We start from the raw sequence: 14670 nt of genomic DNA, 5'->3' as shown, positions 1-14670 counted from the left end.
TCTTTTTTTAATAGTAAGATAACTGATCATTGGAACATTAGCAAATGATGGCCCCAGGAGTGGGGCAGAAAAGGTACATCATAATGAATGCTTCTCGATACAGTATGTGCAAAGAGGGTACCATCTCAGATTCTTATAGTGGGGTGAAACACAGGAAGGAGGAGGGCCTCAGAGTGGAAGGAGAGACACAGAGCTCTTAAGAATGCTGGCTGCATTTGTTCCTCGTTTGTAAGTCTAGACTTAAAAGTATTACCCATCTGGAGTTCTATAATATCAGGAGTCCTCCAGAGTGATGCTGAGTTTTAACTTCTCTGAGCATCTAATGGCACCTGCTGCTGCTGCTGCTGCTTCATTCCAGTGCTGGGCTGGCTCAGCTCCCTCTTGACAACAGAATTGAACGGGAGCCCTGTCAGGAATGGATAAACTGTTATAAACTGTACTGCAGCCTAATCTTTTGTGATTAACAGCTCACTTTATCAGATGCACTGGAATATAAATCCATCAGGCGGATTTATAATCACAGCAGAAAGGTAGAGAGGGCTTGTAACAAAGAGTCCATTAAGTATAAAGCCGTCAGAATGGGTGTGAGACAGGCAAAATGTAAAAAAAAAAAAAAAATCTCAGAGCAGGATGAAATGGAAGAAGTAGATAGGACGTTTCAGAGATATAGCTGAAGTAATTAACGGCTGAAAGAAGATGGGATATGTGAGATACCAGCACATATAGTGAGTTAATAATCACAGGTCCCCATTAAACCTGGGGGATTTTTAAAGCCTTGGGAGATCTTGATCTTTTAGATGGAATTCTAATTCAGCAGTTTCACGTTGGATTCTCCTTTCAAAGTTCCTTTACAAGAGAACAGCAATTTTTAGATAAGTCAAAGAATGCCCTGGAAGATTAAAACGTTCCTTTGGTTTTTGAATGTTAAGAGTTTTGATGTCAGATGCATGTCCCTTTATTCTTTTGCATGGAGACTGACTTGCTTGTCCAATATAAAGAGCAGAAGAGGCATGTTGACACATTGGGGTACATATTACTTTGGAAGATGAGAATGAAGCCAAGATGGTATTGTACATTCCATGACTGAGTTGCTTGAATGCCTATGAGAGCCAAGTTGGCATCTGGGTTTGTGGCAGTGGAGATGTTAGATTGCAGTGCTTTCTGCCTGCCTTTGGTCCATTGTAACATCAGTTTGCAGCTATGCTGAGGGTTATCTGGAAACACCCTAAGCAAACTTAAATGGCTTGGCCAAAATAGATTATTCAAAATGCTATGTACAACAAACAGATTTGTTTTTTTCCCCCAGATTGCATTGTGTTGGACTGACAGTACTTGCCACAAGTAATATTTTTACTTATACTGTATATGCTTTAAGAATACTAACATCTTGATGTCCAGAGTCTTCTAAAACTAGTTGAAAAACTTTAATTTATAGTGGATTTTCCATTTTTCCTGTGAACTGCAATGTATAAGTGCCTTGTCTTGATGCCACTATCATGTTACCAGCTGCCTAAATGGCAGATGGGTTTTTTTTCCTAGTGGAGTTGGTATTTCACATTTCTGCAAGTGAATTTTTCTATAGAAAGTGCTGGGAGGCTTCATTGATTCAGATTTTCATGAATGAGTATTAATAAGTGTGTGACTGTGGCTCTTTAACTTTCCACAATTACTAAAGGAATTACTAAAGAGTCTGGCCTAATGTAGGCAAAACTGAAATAGCTGCTGATGGTTGTTGTAATAAATATTTTGTAAAGCATTAGTGTCTAGTTCATTACTGCAGTTTTAAAAGAAGGAAAAAAGGGCATGGGGTTCCAAGAAGTCTTGGGACGTTTACATTTTGCTGACCAATTTTTAGGTGAGGACTGGAGACATCCATCTCTCTCTCGCTCTCCCCCCCCCCACCTTTAGTTTTATAACTCTAGCCTGGTGAAGGGTTTTGAAGAACCTGAAAGGTGTTTTGTGCCATTTTGGTTGGTCCTCATAAAAAGTCATTTATGTTTTTTGTTCTTGATTTTAGTTTTGCTTTGGGCCAATGCAGCTGCTGTTCTTCTTCATTACAGCAGCATGTGATGTCGCCTATACAAAATAACATGCTTTGATAAAAACCTGCATTTATTAATCTTCTGTGCAGAAAAGTAAATAGATTCTTGGCTTCTTGACAATGAAAGGTTCTCAAGGCTGGGCAACTATTTCATAGCTATTATGTAATGTCATGGCTCTTTGAAACTGAATAACTTGTTGGTGTTTTTCTGTAGCAGCCTTTTTACCATATATAAATCAGAGAAATGGGCCATTTATTTATTATTTAATTAAACTTCTAACCCACCCTTCCCTTGCACCGCAAGGCTCAGGGCGGGTAACAACAGGTTAAAAACAATATCATAAGTAATTATTAAAGCAATTTAACATGATCACAATCAAAATAAAAGCAGATGGTGATATAGGCGCTGATACAATCTGAATACCTTCCAGTGGTATTCAGAAAATAGCAGTGTCTTGTTTTTGCTGCTTTCCACATGATGGTGATAACATTTTTCCATTTTACTCTAGAGATGTCCCTGAAGTTCCATTGGGTCATTGGATTATATTATGCTAAGTACTGTAGACACACAGATGTTGCCCTGCTTCATTCTTTGAGGACCCTGCTCCCAGCTATTATACTGGCCATTCCACAGGAGTTTAGTTGTCATTGCTAGAGTCAGAAACCGGGCCAAGTGTTTAAGGCTCCAGTGAATCACTAAAGCAGAGTGTAGAGAAACAGACGGAATCACACAATGCCAGCTGCCATATAAATTACCAGTTGGAAAAGCTGCCAAGGCATGGGGTGAAAATGGGGGCTGAAGTAGATTCAAGGGAATGTTCTGAAGCAGGGGGTGCTTACTGTTCACATAAGGCTCGCTTGAGCTTTCCATTCTAAAGTGTGAAATAATTTCATCATTGTAAGTTTTTGTTGGTATTCTTGAACCCAGAGCAGTAAAAAACATCAGGTGATGCAGAAACACAGAAAAATATCACCTGACCAAAAGAAAACATTGAATAGTACATAATCACTACTATGAAATAAAAGTACAAACATCTCCAAAGCAGCACATTTGAAATTAAATGGCATTTTAATAATTTAATGTAATGTTAACTTTGCTATATGCCATCTGTCATTTTCACTTCCTAGAAAGTATTACCTTACCTATTTTATATTTAATTCTGCATTGGGGATGTGGTAGCACACTTGCCATTTTAAAACAAGTAGCTGGAAAAATCAGATGGGGAAAATACTAACATATGGATACTAAATCAGTAACAAAACAAAACCCAAACATGTCCCCCTTTTCAGACTATGCTGATCAGTGCTTGTACAATGATGAGAAAACTTACTTTGGACCAGGGACATGTTAAAACTGCAAGATGAATGTGGGAGTTAAAAATACGTAACAAGTAGTCTGTGTAGGGTACATGATGAATGACGGCCAACAACACAGCTAGCCTAGTATTTTTAACTTGTCAAGTATTTCCCAGCCTTGCAGCCTTCAATTTTCCAACCGGAGATGTCTGAAATTGAATTTGAGCCATAACACTGTCAAAGCCATGCATTTCAATAAGTGTGCTCTAGTCCCTCATGCCTAAAAACATCTTTAGGCATTCCTCTGCCACCATCCCACCGTGTGTTGTTTTAACAGAATATTCACAGAGAGAACAGAACTTTGTGTGAGTTCATAAAGCCAGAAGAATGAAACTGTGTGTACAAATGCATTTGACATTGTTTCTGGAACCCATCCGACTAATAGCTGGGAAAACAGGGCAAACTGCTGTACTAGGTTCACACTTAGGGAAATTAGAGTGTTCAATAAGATAGGCTATTAGCATACTCCCACGTGGGAAGCTTGTGCCGCAAACGGGAAGCAGGTGGCAATTACTGATAATAGGATAATTGCTGTATTGTGTGATTTTTCTTTCTTATTCTTTGCTTTTCCTTTTTCCTTTGGGAGTTTCCCCCAGAGAGCTGGTTTTCAGCATGTGCTATCGAAGCAAAACTGGAAGTAGAATGATCTTTTGTTTCCTTTTTTGCACTGAGCTTGGGAAATGAATTTGCTGGAATCTGGAGCCTGTTTTACATGTATCTAAGAAATTTCGGTGTTTCCAAGTAATGCTCACGTCATTTACTCTTGTTTACCTTGGAAGATGCTGCCAGAGTTCCCTAACGGAACAAAATGTTGCTTGTAATATAGCTCTCTTGATTTGTAAAGGAGTTTTGTGATACTGTTTATTTCTGTCCTTGCAGCAAACCTGTCAAATCATACCCATTTTAGAGACAAAGAGCAGCAGTAATGAGGCCACAGCAGTAACAGGATTTAATCTGAATTTTGCCAGTTGAAGTGCAATTTGTACATTGAGCCAGAGTGATTCTAAGATGTTGAAGCATCTCTTGGTACAGGAGAACAGGGCTTCTAAAGCTCTGCAGTGGAGTGGGGAAGAGTCTCTTGCCTGGTTTTATCCGCTTTGATAAGGGCTGCCATGGATTAGTGCTCATTGTTGGGGAGGAGGGTGCCATCATGTATCATTTGCATGGGTTAATTGGTTTAGATATGTTCCAGTTGACAGTAGCTCCAACACTGATGCTGTTTTTTCTCTTATTTGTTTAAGGCAGGAGGCAGCAGCATTTTATAACTAAAGAGCCAAAGTCTGTCAACATTCAGAATGAGAGATCAACTAAGAGCCAGTGTGAGCCCCCATCTGCAAAACTAAAAGTTTACAGCTCAGCACTGCAGTGTTCCCTCTAAGCTGAGTTAGTGTGAGCTAGCTCACAGGTTTTTTTAACTTCCAGCTCTCACATTTTTGTCTTCGCTCAGGAAGGATGGCTCCAGAGCAAACTAATTTATGCAGCAGCCAAATTGCTTGCTCACAGCTTTAATACCAGTAGCTCACAAAGTAGAATTTTTGCTCACAAGACTCCACAGCTTAGTGGGAGCATTGCTCAGCAGTACTGATGATTGTCTGTTGATTGACAATCCATAAAAGTTTCTTCAGTATAAACACTGGTGGGTGCTAGTCGCATATGAGATTTCACAATAAGTAATATGCGCAGGGGCATGTCAGAAAGTTATCTTAATGCACTGGCATAGATTTGTGCATGGGTTACTTGACATCTGTTCATCTTTATCATTTCCCTGTCTCTCAAGCATTTCTAAGCAGCCCTTTAGTCTCATAAAAATCATTGTCTGACGTTCTCTTCACATCCTGGGCAACTTGTGCATTAAGGATTTTTTAAATTCATTTTTAAAGAGTTATATTTGGTGGTCTGCTGATCAAGGCTCTGGGGCTATAGGTTACAGGCTCCTTCTTTCCAGGCTTACAATGTTACTGTTGGTATTGATTGATCTTCTGTCTGTGTGATCCTCTTGCATGCAGTACTAATGTTTATCCAACCAAAAGCAGAATGAACAGCAGTTGTATCGCTCTGCTATAGCTGGCCTAAGGGATGAAAGCCAGGAAGGCAACAATAAAATTGAGACAAATACTCAGCTCTGAGTATGCTGCTCTTGTCTGAAAGGCCCCTGTAGCTGATGTAACACTTCCCATGGAGTGTTACCATAGCTGTGAAAGCACCTTTTCCCATGAGTGAGAAGCAACACTGAAAAGTTTCAACCATCTGGGTATGAGCTGTCTATGTGGGCTTTTCTAACTAAATCAGCACTTTTAAGCCCCTACCTGGTTCGGCTGGTTTGCGTGACTGGACCATTCTATGTGGTTTGGTCATTTACATATTGTCTCATAGGTAAGTGGGTCCCACATGGAAGAAGAAGATGAAGAGATTGGATTTATATCCCGCGCTTCACTCGGAGTCTCAGAGCGGCTTACAAACTCCTTTCCTTTCCCCTCCCCACAACAGACACCCTGTGAGGTAGGTGGGGCTGAGAGAGCTCTGAGAGAAACTGCTCTTTCAAGAACAGCTGTGCCAGAACTATGGCTTGCCCAAGGTCACCCAGCAGGTGCAAGTGAAGGAGTGGGGAATCAAACCTGGCTCTCTCAGTTTAGAGTCCGTGCACTTATTTAAGTTCCTCTAAAGAGTAGACTTATGCATGGGAGTTTTTAATTTCTTTCTTTTTTGTTACTACTTTTTTGTTTTGTTATTGGATTGTTTCATATGGTGTTGTTTCATTATTGTTTCTTTTGTTACTGTTGCTTACTTCTGATATTCTGTTTTTTTTAATTTTCCATTGGTTTCAATGGAAGACCCACTTCCCCAATGTGTACCTTTATGGTTTTCCATCCAAATGGGACAAACCGCAGGGAATTGCAACACTCACATATTACATACACCTCCAAACTTCAGATAGATTGCTGCAAAACGGGGGCCCTTTTTTCTGTGAACATCTGTGGGAGAATTAATAGGAGGACCCCAAACACACAGAGTAACACAGACAGCACCGTTCAGTGGAAGAATCTGGCACAGCAGCCACTTTAGCTTGAAAGGCAGTAGCATGAGGAAGGGGTACATTACCAAGGCAAGGGCATTTGGTGGCCATAGTAGGGCAAGACATCTGGGCAGGCAGGAAGCTGGAGAAGGGCCTTGAGGTAGATATTCTTGGATGAGGGAGAAGATTTGGAGAGCAGCAGGCAAGCAGGGGAGTGCAGACTTTAAGGAGAAATTTGGCACAGCCAGGCAGGCATTGAGAGGAGAGCAGAGGGCAAAGTCCTACCCCATATCCTTCAGGACCCATGTATGTAACCCCTAGTGGCTTCAGGTTGCAGTCAGTCAAGAAAGGCCAGAGTGTCTCTCAAGTTGTGCCCTCCTTAGGAAAACACTAGCTGTCTTGTAGAAATGAAACCAGTAGAGTCAGATAGGCAAGTGCAATAATGAAAGAATGAATTACAGGAAAACATCAAAACAAAAGCAAATCATGTTTTTTTAATTATAGGCTGCATAGAGAGGGAATTTGTTTCATTTTCATACTAATTATGATAATTACAAAACAACCATTTATGTAATTATTGTAATTAATCACTAAAGGAATGCACAAGCCCATTAAATAGTGTGTTTCACTGTCTTCCACTGCCAGGATGGATCCCAAATGTATGGAATAGGTAGACAACCAACTAGCAAGCATTTCTAGAAGATGAGCCCGAACATACACAAATATTGGCTTGTGATTGCAGGGCGGAAATGAAGCCTCTGGGGTAACCGACACAGAACCAGATGTGGGACCCTTCCTTCCACACTAAAATAGAATAGCAATGTGTAAACCTGGCATTCAAAAAACCATTTCCCCTGAAGTCATGGCTTTCCTGAGATTACTTCTTGGAGATGGATATCGGCTATCTGCAGTGCTCACATCGGCTTCCTTTCAATTGTCGTATTTCCTTTCTGCCTTTAAAGGAATGGTTTATCTGCACAGCCCAGAAGGGTGTTGTCTCAAAAAAAAATTGCAAGCTTTGTAAAGCTGAAACATTTGGTGTGCAGGCTGAAAGAACAAAACAATGCTGAGCCTTTAAATAAAACACAAGCATCACAATGCGTTTTTCACAGAGATGGCGTCGTTGTCCAGCAAGTTGTGCTGTTACCCAGGATCTGCTGGTTTTCAGCTGGTAATTCTCTATCCTGTTTGAAGATATAGATTCTTAGAAAATCAAATCTCTTGGCAATTATTGCTTTTCCTCTCACCCCTGATTTTGTAATATAATACTTTGGAAGAAAATTTTCAGGGAGTTCCTGGGATATGGAAATGTGAGATGCTGTTCAATATAACTGAAGGTCAGCCTGGGGACTCAGGAGATGGGGAAGCTTTCCCTGCTTGCCTTACCCCTGAGTTTCATGTGCAACTGTAAAGTCAATTTGCAGGTAATAAAAAGAAGATTAATCTTTTGTGTTAGTGTTGTATTGAGGTTTGTAGAGTTCACAGAAGCGCTTAAATGGGATTTGACTGGGAATTGCAAGTTCTAATTTCTGTCTTTAATTGGCTTTGAGTGTGATTGCCCTTTCTACAGTATGAGCACTGAAGATGCAATGTTGTCATTACTTTGTGTTTTGAAGGTCATTATACAATGGATGGAAGAGCAGACTCTTTGGTGATGACTGTGCACCTGCTCGCCAAATCTGGTTATGCATTACTCTTGCAGCAAACCCTCAGTCAGCTTCAGGAGTGGATCTGCCTTGATGTACGCCTTTTCCTTGTCTCAGAAGTCACTTCTCCAGTGAAGTATTACGAGACATACCGCCAAAAGAGCTCCAGGTTCCCTGGAACGTCTGTTCTGCTTTTCTTGCACGAAGACTCGGGGGAGGAACGGATTTTCCAAGTCCACGACTTTTTCCAGCAGCCACCATGGCACCGTGTCAACCTGGAAAGTGCTAATGGGAAGCTGTCCTGGCAGGCTTTTGGTAGTCAGGAGTTCTACGGGCTGGATGAGCACATGCCAGTGTGGGGAGTGCGACAAGTTCATTATGGCACTGAAATCTTGCGCATCACGCTCTACTGTAGCTTTGACAACTATGACGACGCAGTGAGGCTTTATGAGATGATCCTGCAGAAAGAAGCGACTGTGCAGAAAAGCAGTTTCTGTGCCTTTGTACTGTATGCAACAAAGAGCATTGCAGTTCAGCTTTGCCTGAAGCAGCTGCCTCTTGGGCTGTCAGTCGACTTGAAGGAATCTTCAGTGTTGCAGTTCAAGGTGCATGAAATTGGGCAGCTGGTCCCACTTCTGCCTAATCCCTGTGTTCCTATCAGCAGCACAAGATGGCAAACGGAAGACTACGAAGGAAACAAGATCCTGCTTCAGGTATTATTCTGTGTCTAAACAGGGGCCAAAATCAGTGGGTGAGTGTTCCCCCTGCAGCTTCCATTCATTAAAATGGAAATCAAATGGTAGGATTAGAGTGGGTATGTGTAACTAGTGTTACAAAAAATGTTACATAGACTGGTGGGTATTGTTGCTAACCCTTATTGAGATTATTATTTATAAATATATGCTGTCTTTTATTCAAATATTTCTTTTACATTTATGTGACTAATTAGGACCTTGGAATATCTGACATGCATGCCCTTTTATCTAATGAGAGAAAGGAGTTAATAACAAGGAGTAATGGAAAGGAAGGTAATTCAAGCAAAGTGCCTGCAAATGGCCATCAATTTGATGGAGACATGGTATTGACTATTCCTGCCTAAGGATTGTCTGGTAGGAAAGAGAACTCTTCCAGGAAACACTTCCGCAACCAGCATATAATGTAAACTAGAAAGGGCTTTGATGGTTTTGTCTGAGAATGTCAAATGTGAAGAGAATGCTATATTCATGTACACATTTTTCTGAGAAGGCATTTGGCCTTTTGTCAGAATGGAGTTGGATCATTTTAACAAGTTTAAGATGACATCCAGTAAAGGCTGAGATTCTTTCTGCTACAAGCATTCTGTTTTCCATAGTGGCCAACCAGATGCCTTCAAGAACAGCCTATAGTGACGGCTACTAGGGCTCAGAAGGACCTGATATCTAAACTTTTGGCTGCTGCATGTCTAACTATAGCGGCTGGATGGAAAGATAGTGCTCCTCCCCTGATACAAACATGGTATGAGAAAATTTGGGACATATTCATTTTAGAGAAACTGACGCAGGTCACTCTAACTACATTAGTAGATACGTCAAAGGCCCATGAACGATTTGTCGCAGTGTGGTTCAGAGTGCTTCAGTATATGTCAGAGAAGAACATAATTCCGTCTAAGGCTGCTTATATTCCTTGGATACGTTTTTGATCTTACACTGGTTTAGGCTAGTAGGACACAATACTTTAGTTCGATCACCACTTGAGTAGTCGGGGCTCCTCACGTCATTCATTAGCATACAAATGGAAAGACGGTGATTAAGGTTTATTGTTACGCAATTTGTTTGGGTTAGGTTGTGTTTTAAAGTTTTTGCTTTGGATATTTATTCAATGTATCAGCTGGTTCTTCCGACATGTTTGAATGAACTGTTATAGTGTTATCCTTTTTAATAATAATAAAATTTTAAAAAGAACCTAAAAAAAAAAGAACAGCCTATAGCCAGTAGATTTCCCATGCCGTTATCCACCCCCTTCCCTAAGCAGCTGACACTCTGAGGTACTTCATTTATCATCTGTTGTGCTCTCTGAGCATGGACATTTTATTTAGTTGTCATGTAATAACCACTGATGGATGGATCTAGTTCAACTGTGGCTCTGTCTACCTTCCAAGTATTCATTTATTGAAGTATAACTACTAAAATTTATTTTTTCGCTTCTTCATAGTACTTAATCCCAACTATTAGAAGCCAAATAAACTCTTTAACGGGTGCTAAAAAGAGCCATGCAGCTACCAGTGGCCAGTAGTGTCCAAAAGGATGCTTTACAAAATGATGTTATTAATGACTGATGTAGTATGTGTGAACCATCAGGCTAGTAACCACTATGGCCTTATAGACTACTGAATCTCCAGAAACAAGAGAGGTCCAAGGTGGTGAGAAAGTAGTCATCATTGTTGCTTGTTTGGTCTTGGTCATTGTAACAATTCCATGTTTTACTGTGTGTGTGTGTGTTTAAAAGTTGGTTGGCATGGCTGTGTGGGACAAACTAGAATGCTGAAATAGGCAAGTTGTGTGATTGGTGAGTGACAGAGAGGGGGAGGGGTTTTGGAATGGATGCTGTGTGGATGATTTGAAGGTCTTTGAGGTGTGACTGTTAGGTATGACAGTTGATGAAGACAGTTAGGCAGTCTGAAAAAGTATGGTATGAGAGAGAGTTAAGTTGAGTGCGGTCTCTGAGTGAGGGAGACTCGATCCCTGTGTGGGAAAGATTTGGTTCTATGTAGTAAAGGAGTTAAACAGTCTGTTCATTTAAAGTCTGATGAGAGAGAAGACTTTTGTGTGTTATGGAAAGTTAAAGCATAAACAGTAACCATATATGGCATAAGGAAATATTTGTTACAGAGTGACATGCTCAGATCCTTGTCAGCCAAAGAGCAGACCTTATGTGAGACATAAAGCAAGAGTTAAGAATATTCACAGTACCAGTTACCTCGTACTACTATATTATTTACAAGTTATTTGAATAAATATACTTTATTTCAAGATACAAGTTCTGAAAGAAATCCTTTCTCAGGACCACATAGTTCCTCGAGACGCCTAGACCCAGGGCTACAATACCAACCCAGAAGAAGAAATATATTAGTATAAAGGTGTGGAAAGCCTTAAATTTTCCTGGTGGCGGCGAGATTACCCTGAGAGCAATACATAAAGAACTTTTAAAGTAAAACTAGACCTCCCCAGATAAGAGGGCGTCAACAGTCATGGATGGTAGAATTGCAGTTACATTTTTCTTACCTCCATATACAAATCATATATGACTACTAAATGCTTTCATACATAAAGCAGCCTGGTCTACAGCCATAGTTAGTGTTGACAGAAAAAATGTTGTTTATTGCTTGTCACATCTATAGTGAGTTCTGTTACATAGCTCAACCAAAGGATGGTTAACAAAGTAGGAATGACTTCCAGCTTTGTTAAACTGCACAGGTCTCCTTGAGTGTGGGCAAAGCTTGTATGTCAGAGGGATGCATGAATAGGATACCTCTAAATTGAATCCCAAAGATATTTAAACAGCAGGTCAACTAAATGAAAGGCTCATGTATTTCTGGTTAGTGCTGTCATGCTAAATCCATAGACTGTGAAAACACCCATGTTGTATTAAATATCAACCTATGTTCATAACTCAGTTTGGCCATGCATAGACACATAGTTGGATCACTTTGGAGCAGGTCAGTATACTGCTCCCCTTGTGTCATCTTTCCATTCATATGTTGATAATAGGATTATTCCTTGAGGGAGGAAGTCAGTACATCATAATTCAGTATTGATTAACGCTAATAAGGCAGGGAACACTTCCTCTGAAAAGTTTCAAGACACTGGAGAGAAATAGCTAAGAGCTCCCTGAATGCTATCTGTAAACGTTGAGGCCATGTTTTATAGTAATGTATTAATGTTCCCGATTCTCTTTTGCTTATGTTTGCTTGAATAATCCATACAATTGATTGGCAAAATTCACATGATGCATGAGCTTGAATGCGTTCCTGTGAAGTATATCAATTAAAAATTCTCAGTACACCCTTGCATTATTCATTTGCAGATGATGGACTTACAGGATCAGGTGCAGATGTGATCATGTTACTGATGTCCAAGGCACTGTTAACTTCCTTTCTCTTTTCTTTCTTAGGTTCAAAACAGCTCAAAACCCAGTGGAAAGCAGGATTCACTTCCCAGCTGGCTTAATAATGTGGGCGAGGAAGGGCTCCCCCATTACTCCAACCCCTCCCCATTAGCTGTGAGAAGAATAGCTGTGCAGCAAAAAAGTCGAACTCTTCGAGCTGTGAAGAATAAAAACAAATCTACACGGAGTGGGGTGTGTGCTCCAGGAAGCCTTTGCAGTCCCTCACAAAGCCACTCCAGCCCTTCATCCCAATCATGTTGTCGCACAGATTCTTCTCTGCCTTCTTACATGAACCTGAACACTCAGTTAAGACTTCCCAGCTGTGAACTCCAGTGTTGCAGGGAAGAAGAAGAAACTAATGTTGACACGGGCTACAGAGTGGAACCTTCTGAATGTGATTGGTCTCCATTAAGCCGATTCTCAAGGGACCTGCAAGATGGTCTTCCACCACCCCAGGAGTTATGTTGTTCATGCCCTGGTGCTGGCTCCACAATCAGCTTGGATGGACAGATGGACAGAAACCATCCATCATTACATATTACCAAAATAAAGAATAAAGGATCAGTAGAGATGCAGTCAGGTTCTCGACTAAGGCCATCAAGAGCCAGCCATGGGAATGAAAAGGAAGAGGATGAAGAATTTTTTATATGACTTTAAATACAAACTGATTTCTCAGTGCCTTATTTTTGAAATAATGGAGAGAGCAATCTGTATCTTGCACAAAGACCTTGTCCTTGTGTAGATACCCCAGCTGCCTATACTACCTATTAGTGCGAAAAGAAAGCTTAAGAGTAGTTTGCATAAGATGGCACTTTTAGTTTGTTTACCTTTAGTTATTCTCCATGAACATTATTCTCTCATGCGGTCCACTCTAAGCTCCTTGAAATCAATGGGAGAAACTTTGCACAGGATTGCACTGTAAGAGGGTTTCTTTCTTTCTTTCTTTCTTTCTTTCTTTCTTTCTTTCTTTCTTTCTTTCTTTCTTTCTTTCTTTCTTTCTTTCTTTCTTCTTGTAAGAGAAAGCTCATATGCTGAAGGATTATTGTGCAATAGCACAATATTGCAAAATATGGGACAATTATTATTGTACAATAAGCCACTCACTTAACACTCCCCCATCCCAAGTTTACTAAAGTTCATCAGAAGCATAGAATTTGCAGACCTGTTAGTCTCTGTGTGCTGCTGCTGAGTGATGGCCCAATAATTTGAGGCACTTTACTGTGTGGCAGAACCACACAGTGATGGAACCAGAGCTCTGAACTGATACAGCAGCCTTCTACTTTATCGAAGCTGTTGGGGAGATGTTTTGTTATGTTTCAGTAGGGTTCACGAACTTGGCCACTCTGGAAGTTGGTGCCAGTGTGTCAGATGGGTAGGAAGTGGGTACCTCACAATCCAGGGATGCTTTAAGCAGTGTTCCCTCTAAGATGAGTTAGTGTGAGCTAGCTTACAGTTTTTTAGCCTCCAGCTCACACATTTTTGTCTTAGTTCAGGAAGGATGGCTCGAGAGCAAACTAATTTATGCAGTAGCAAAATCGCTTACTCTAATACCAGTAGCTCAAAAAGTATAATTTTTGCTCACAAGACTCCACAGCTTAGAGGGAGCATTGGCTGAAAGTTGTTAACAAGGGAAGTTTTTATATTTGGCAGGATGAAAAGTATATGCCTCATAATAGGAATGGCATGCTTTTGCCATTTTAAATTATTGGGCAAACTAAGTAGGATTGCTGAATGGTGCAAAGTGCATTGCTTAAATGTGGAGAATCTTTCTAAGGGTTTTCTTCATATTAAGATCAGGAAACATGAGGTGTCTACTTAGGACCCTTTTATTCACAAATGTGTCTGTATCGGCAATCTAGTGCATTAAGTGCATCACATGAGGCCTTGTTATAGAATAGAATAGAGTATTCCTGGTCATGAAATAACATAAGAACATAAGAGAGGCCAATGTTGGATCAGGCCAAAGGCCCATCCAGTCCAACACTCTGTATCACACAGTGGCCAGAAATACCAGGTGCCATCAGGAGGTCCACTAGTGGGGCCAGGACATTAGAAGCCCTCCCACTGTTGACACCCCCCCCAAGCACCAAGAAGACAGAGCATCACTTGCCCCAGAGCCCCTATCTGTACCTTGTGGCTAATAGCCACTGATGGACCTCTGCTCCATATGCTTATGTAATTCCCTTTTGAAGCCGTCCATGCTTGTAACCGCCACCACTTCCTGTGGCAGTGAATTCCACGTGTTAATCACTCTGGGTGAAGAAGTATTTCCTTTTATCCGTTCTATCCCGACCACTTGGCAATTTCATTGAGTGCCCACAAGTTCTTGTATTGTGAGAAAGGGAGAAAAGTACCTCTTTCTCTACCTGCTCTATCCCATGCATAATCTTATAAACCTCAATCATGTCTCCCCTCAGTCGTCGTTTCTCCAAGCTAAGGAGCCCTAAGCGCTTTAACCTTTCCTCATAGGG

At 40.8% G+C, this 14670-nt stretch overlaps 1 protein-coding gene across 1 annotated transcript; it reads left to right on the top strand.

Moving 5' to 3' along the window:
• The first annotated feature begins 7514 nt into the window (after positions 1 to 7514).
• FAM124B (family with sequence similarity 124 member B) lies at positions 7515 to 12850 on the top strand. Its single transcript, XM_015411996.1, has 3 exons — positions 7515 to 7581; positions 8027 to 8769; positions 12206 to 12850. Exons 2-3 carry the CDS (start codon positions 8038 to 8040, stop codon positions 12848 to 12850), a joined length of 1377 nt encoding a protein of 458 aa, XP_015267482.1. The 5' UTR covers positions 7515 to 7581; positions 8027 to 8037.
• The last annotated feature ends 1820 nt before the right edge of the window (positions 12851 to 14670 follow it).

The sequence above is a fragment of the Gekko japonicus genome, unplaced genomic scaffold (genome assembly GCF_001447785.1).
Source record: "Gekko japonicus isolate JY-2015 unplaced genomic scaffold, Gekko_japonicus_V1.1 scaffold825, whole genome shotgun sequence".
NCBI lineage: Eukaryota > Metazoa > Chordata > Lepidosauria > Squamata > Gekkonidae > Gekko > Gekko japonicus.
Note: the sequence above shows the minus strand (reverse complement) of the source record. Positions and strands in the feature narration are given on the sequence as shown.

What these genes read in the sequence shown, in the direction of transcription:
- FAM124B (XM_015411996.1), top strand. Translation starts at nt 8,038, where the DNA reads ATGGATGGAAGAGCAGACTCTTTGGTGATGACTGTGCACCTGCTCGCC. An exon ending in GAAACAAGATCCTGCTTCAG is followed by an intron (nt 8,770 to 12,205) that starts GTATTATTCTGT and finishes TTTCTTTCTTAG; the next exon opens with GTTCAAAACAGCTCAAAACC.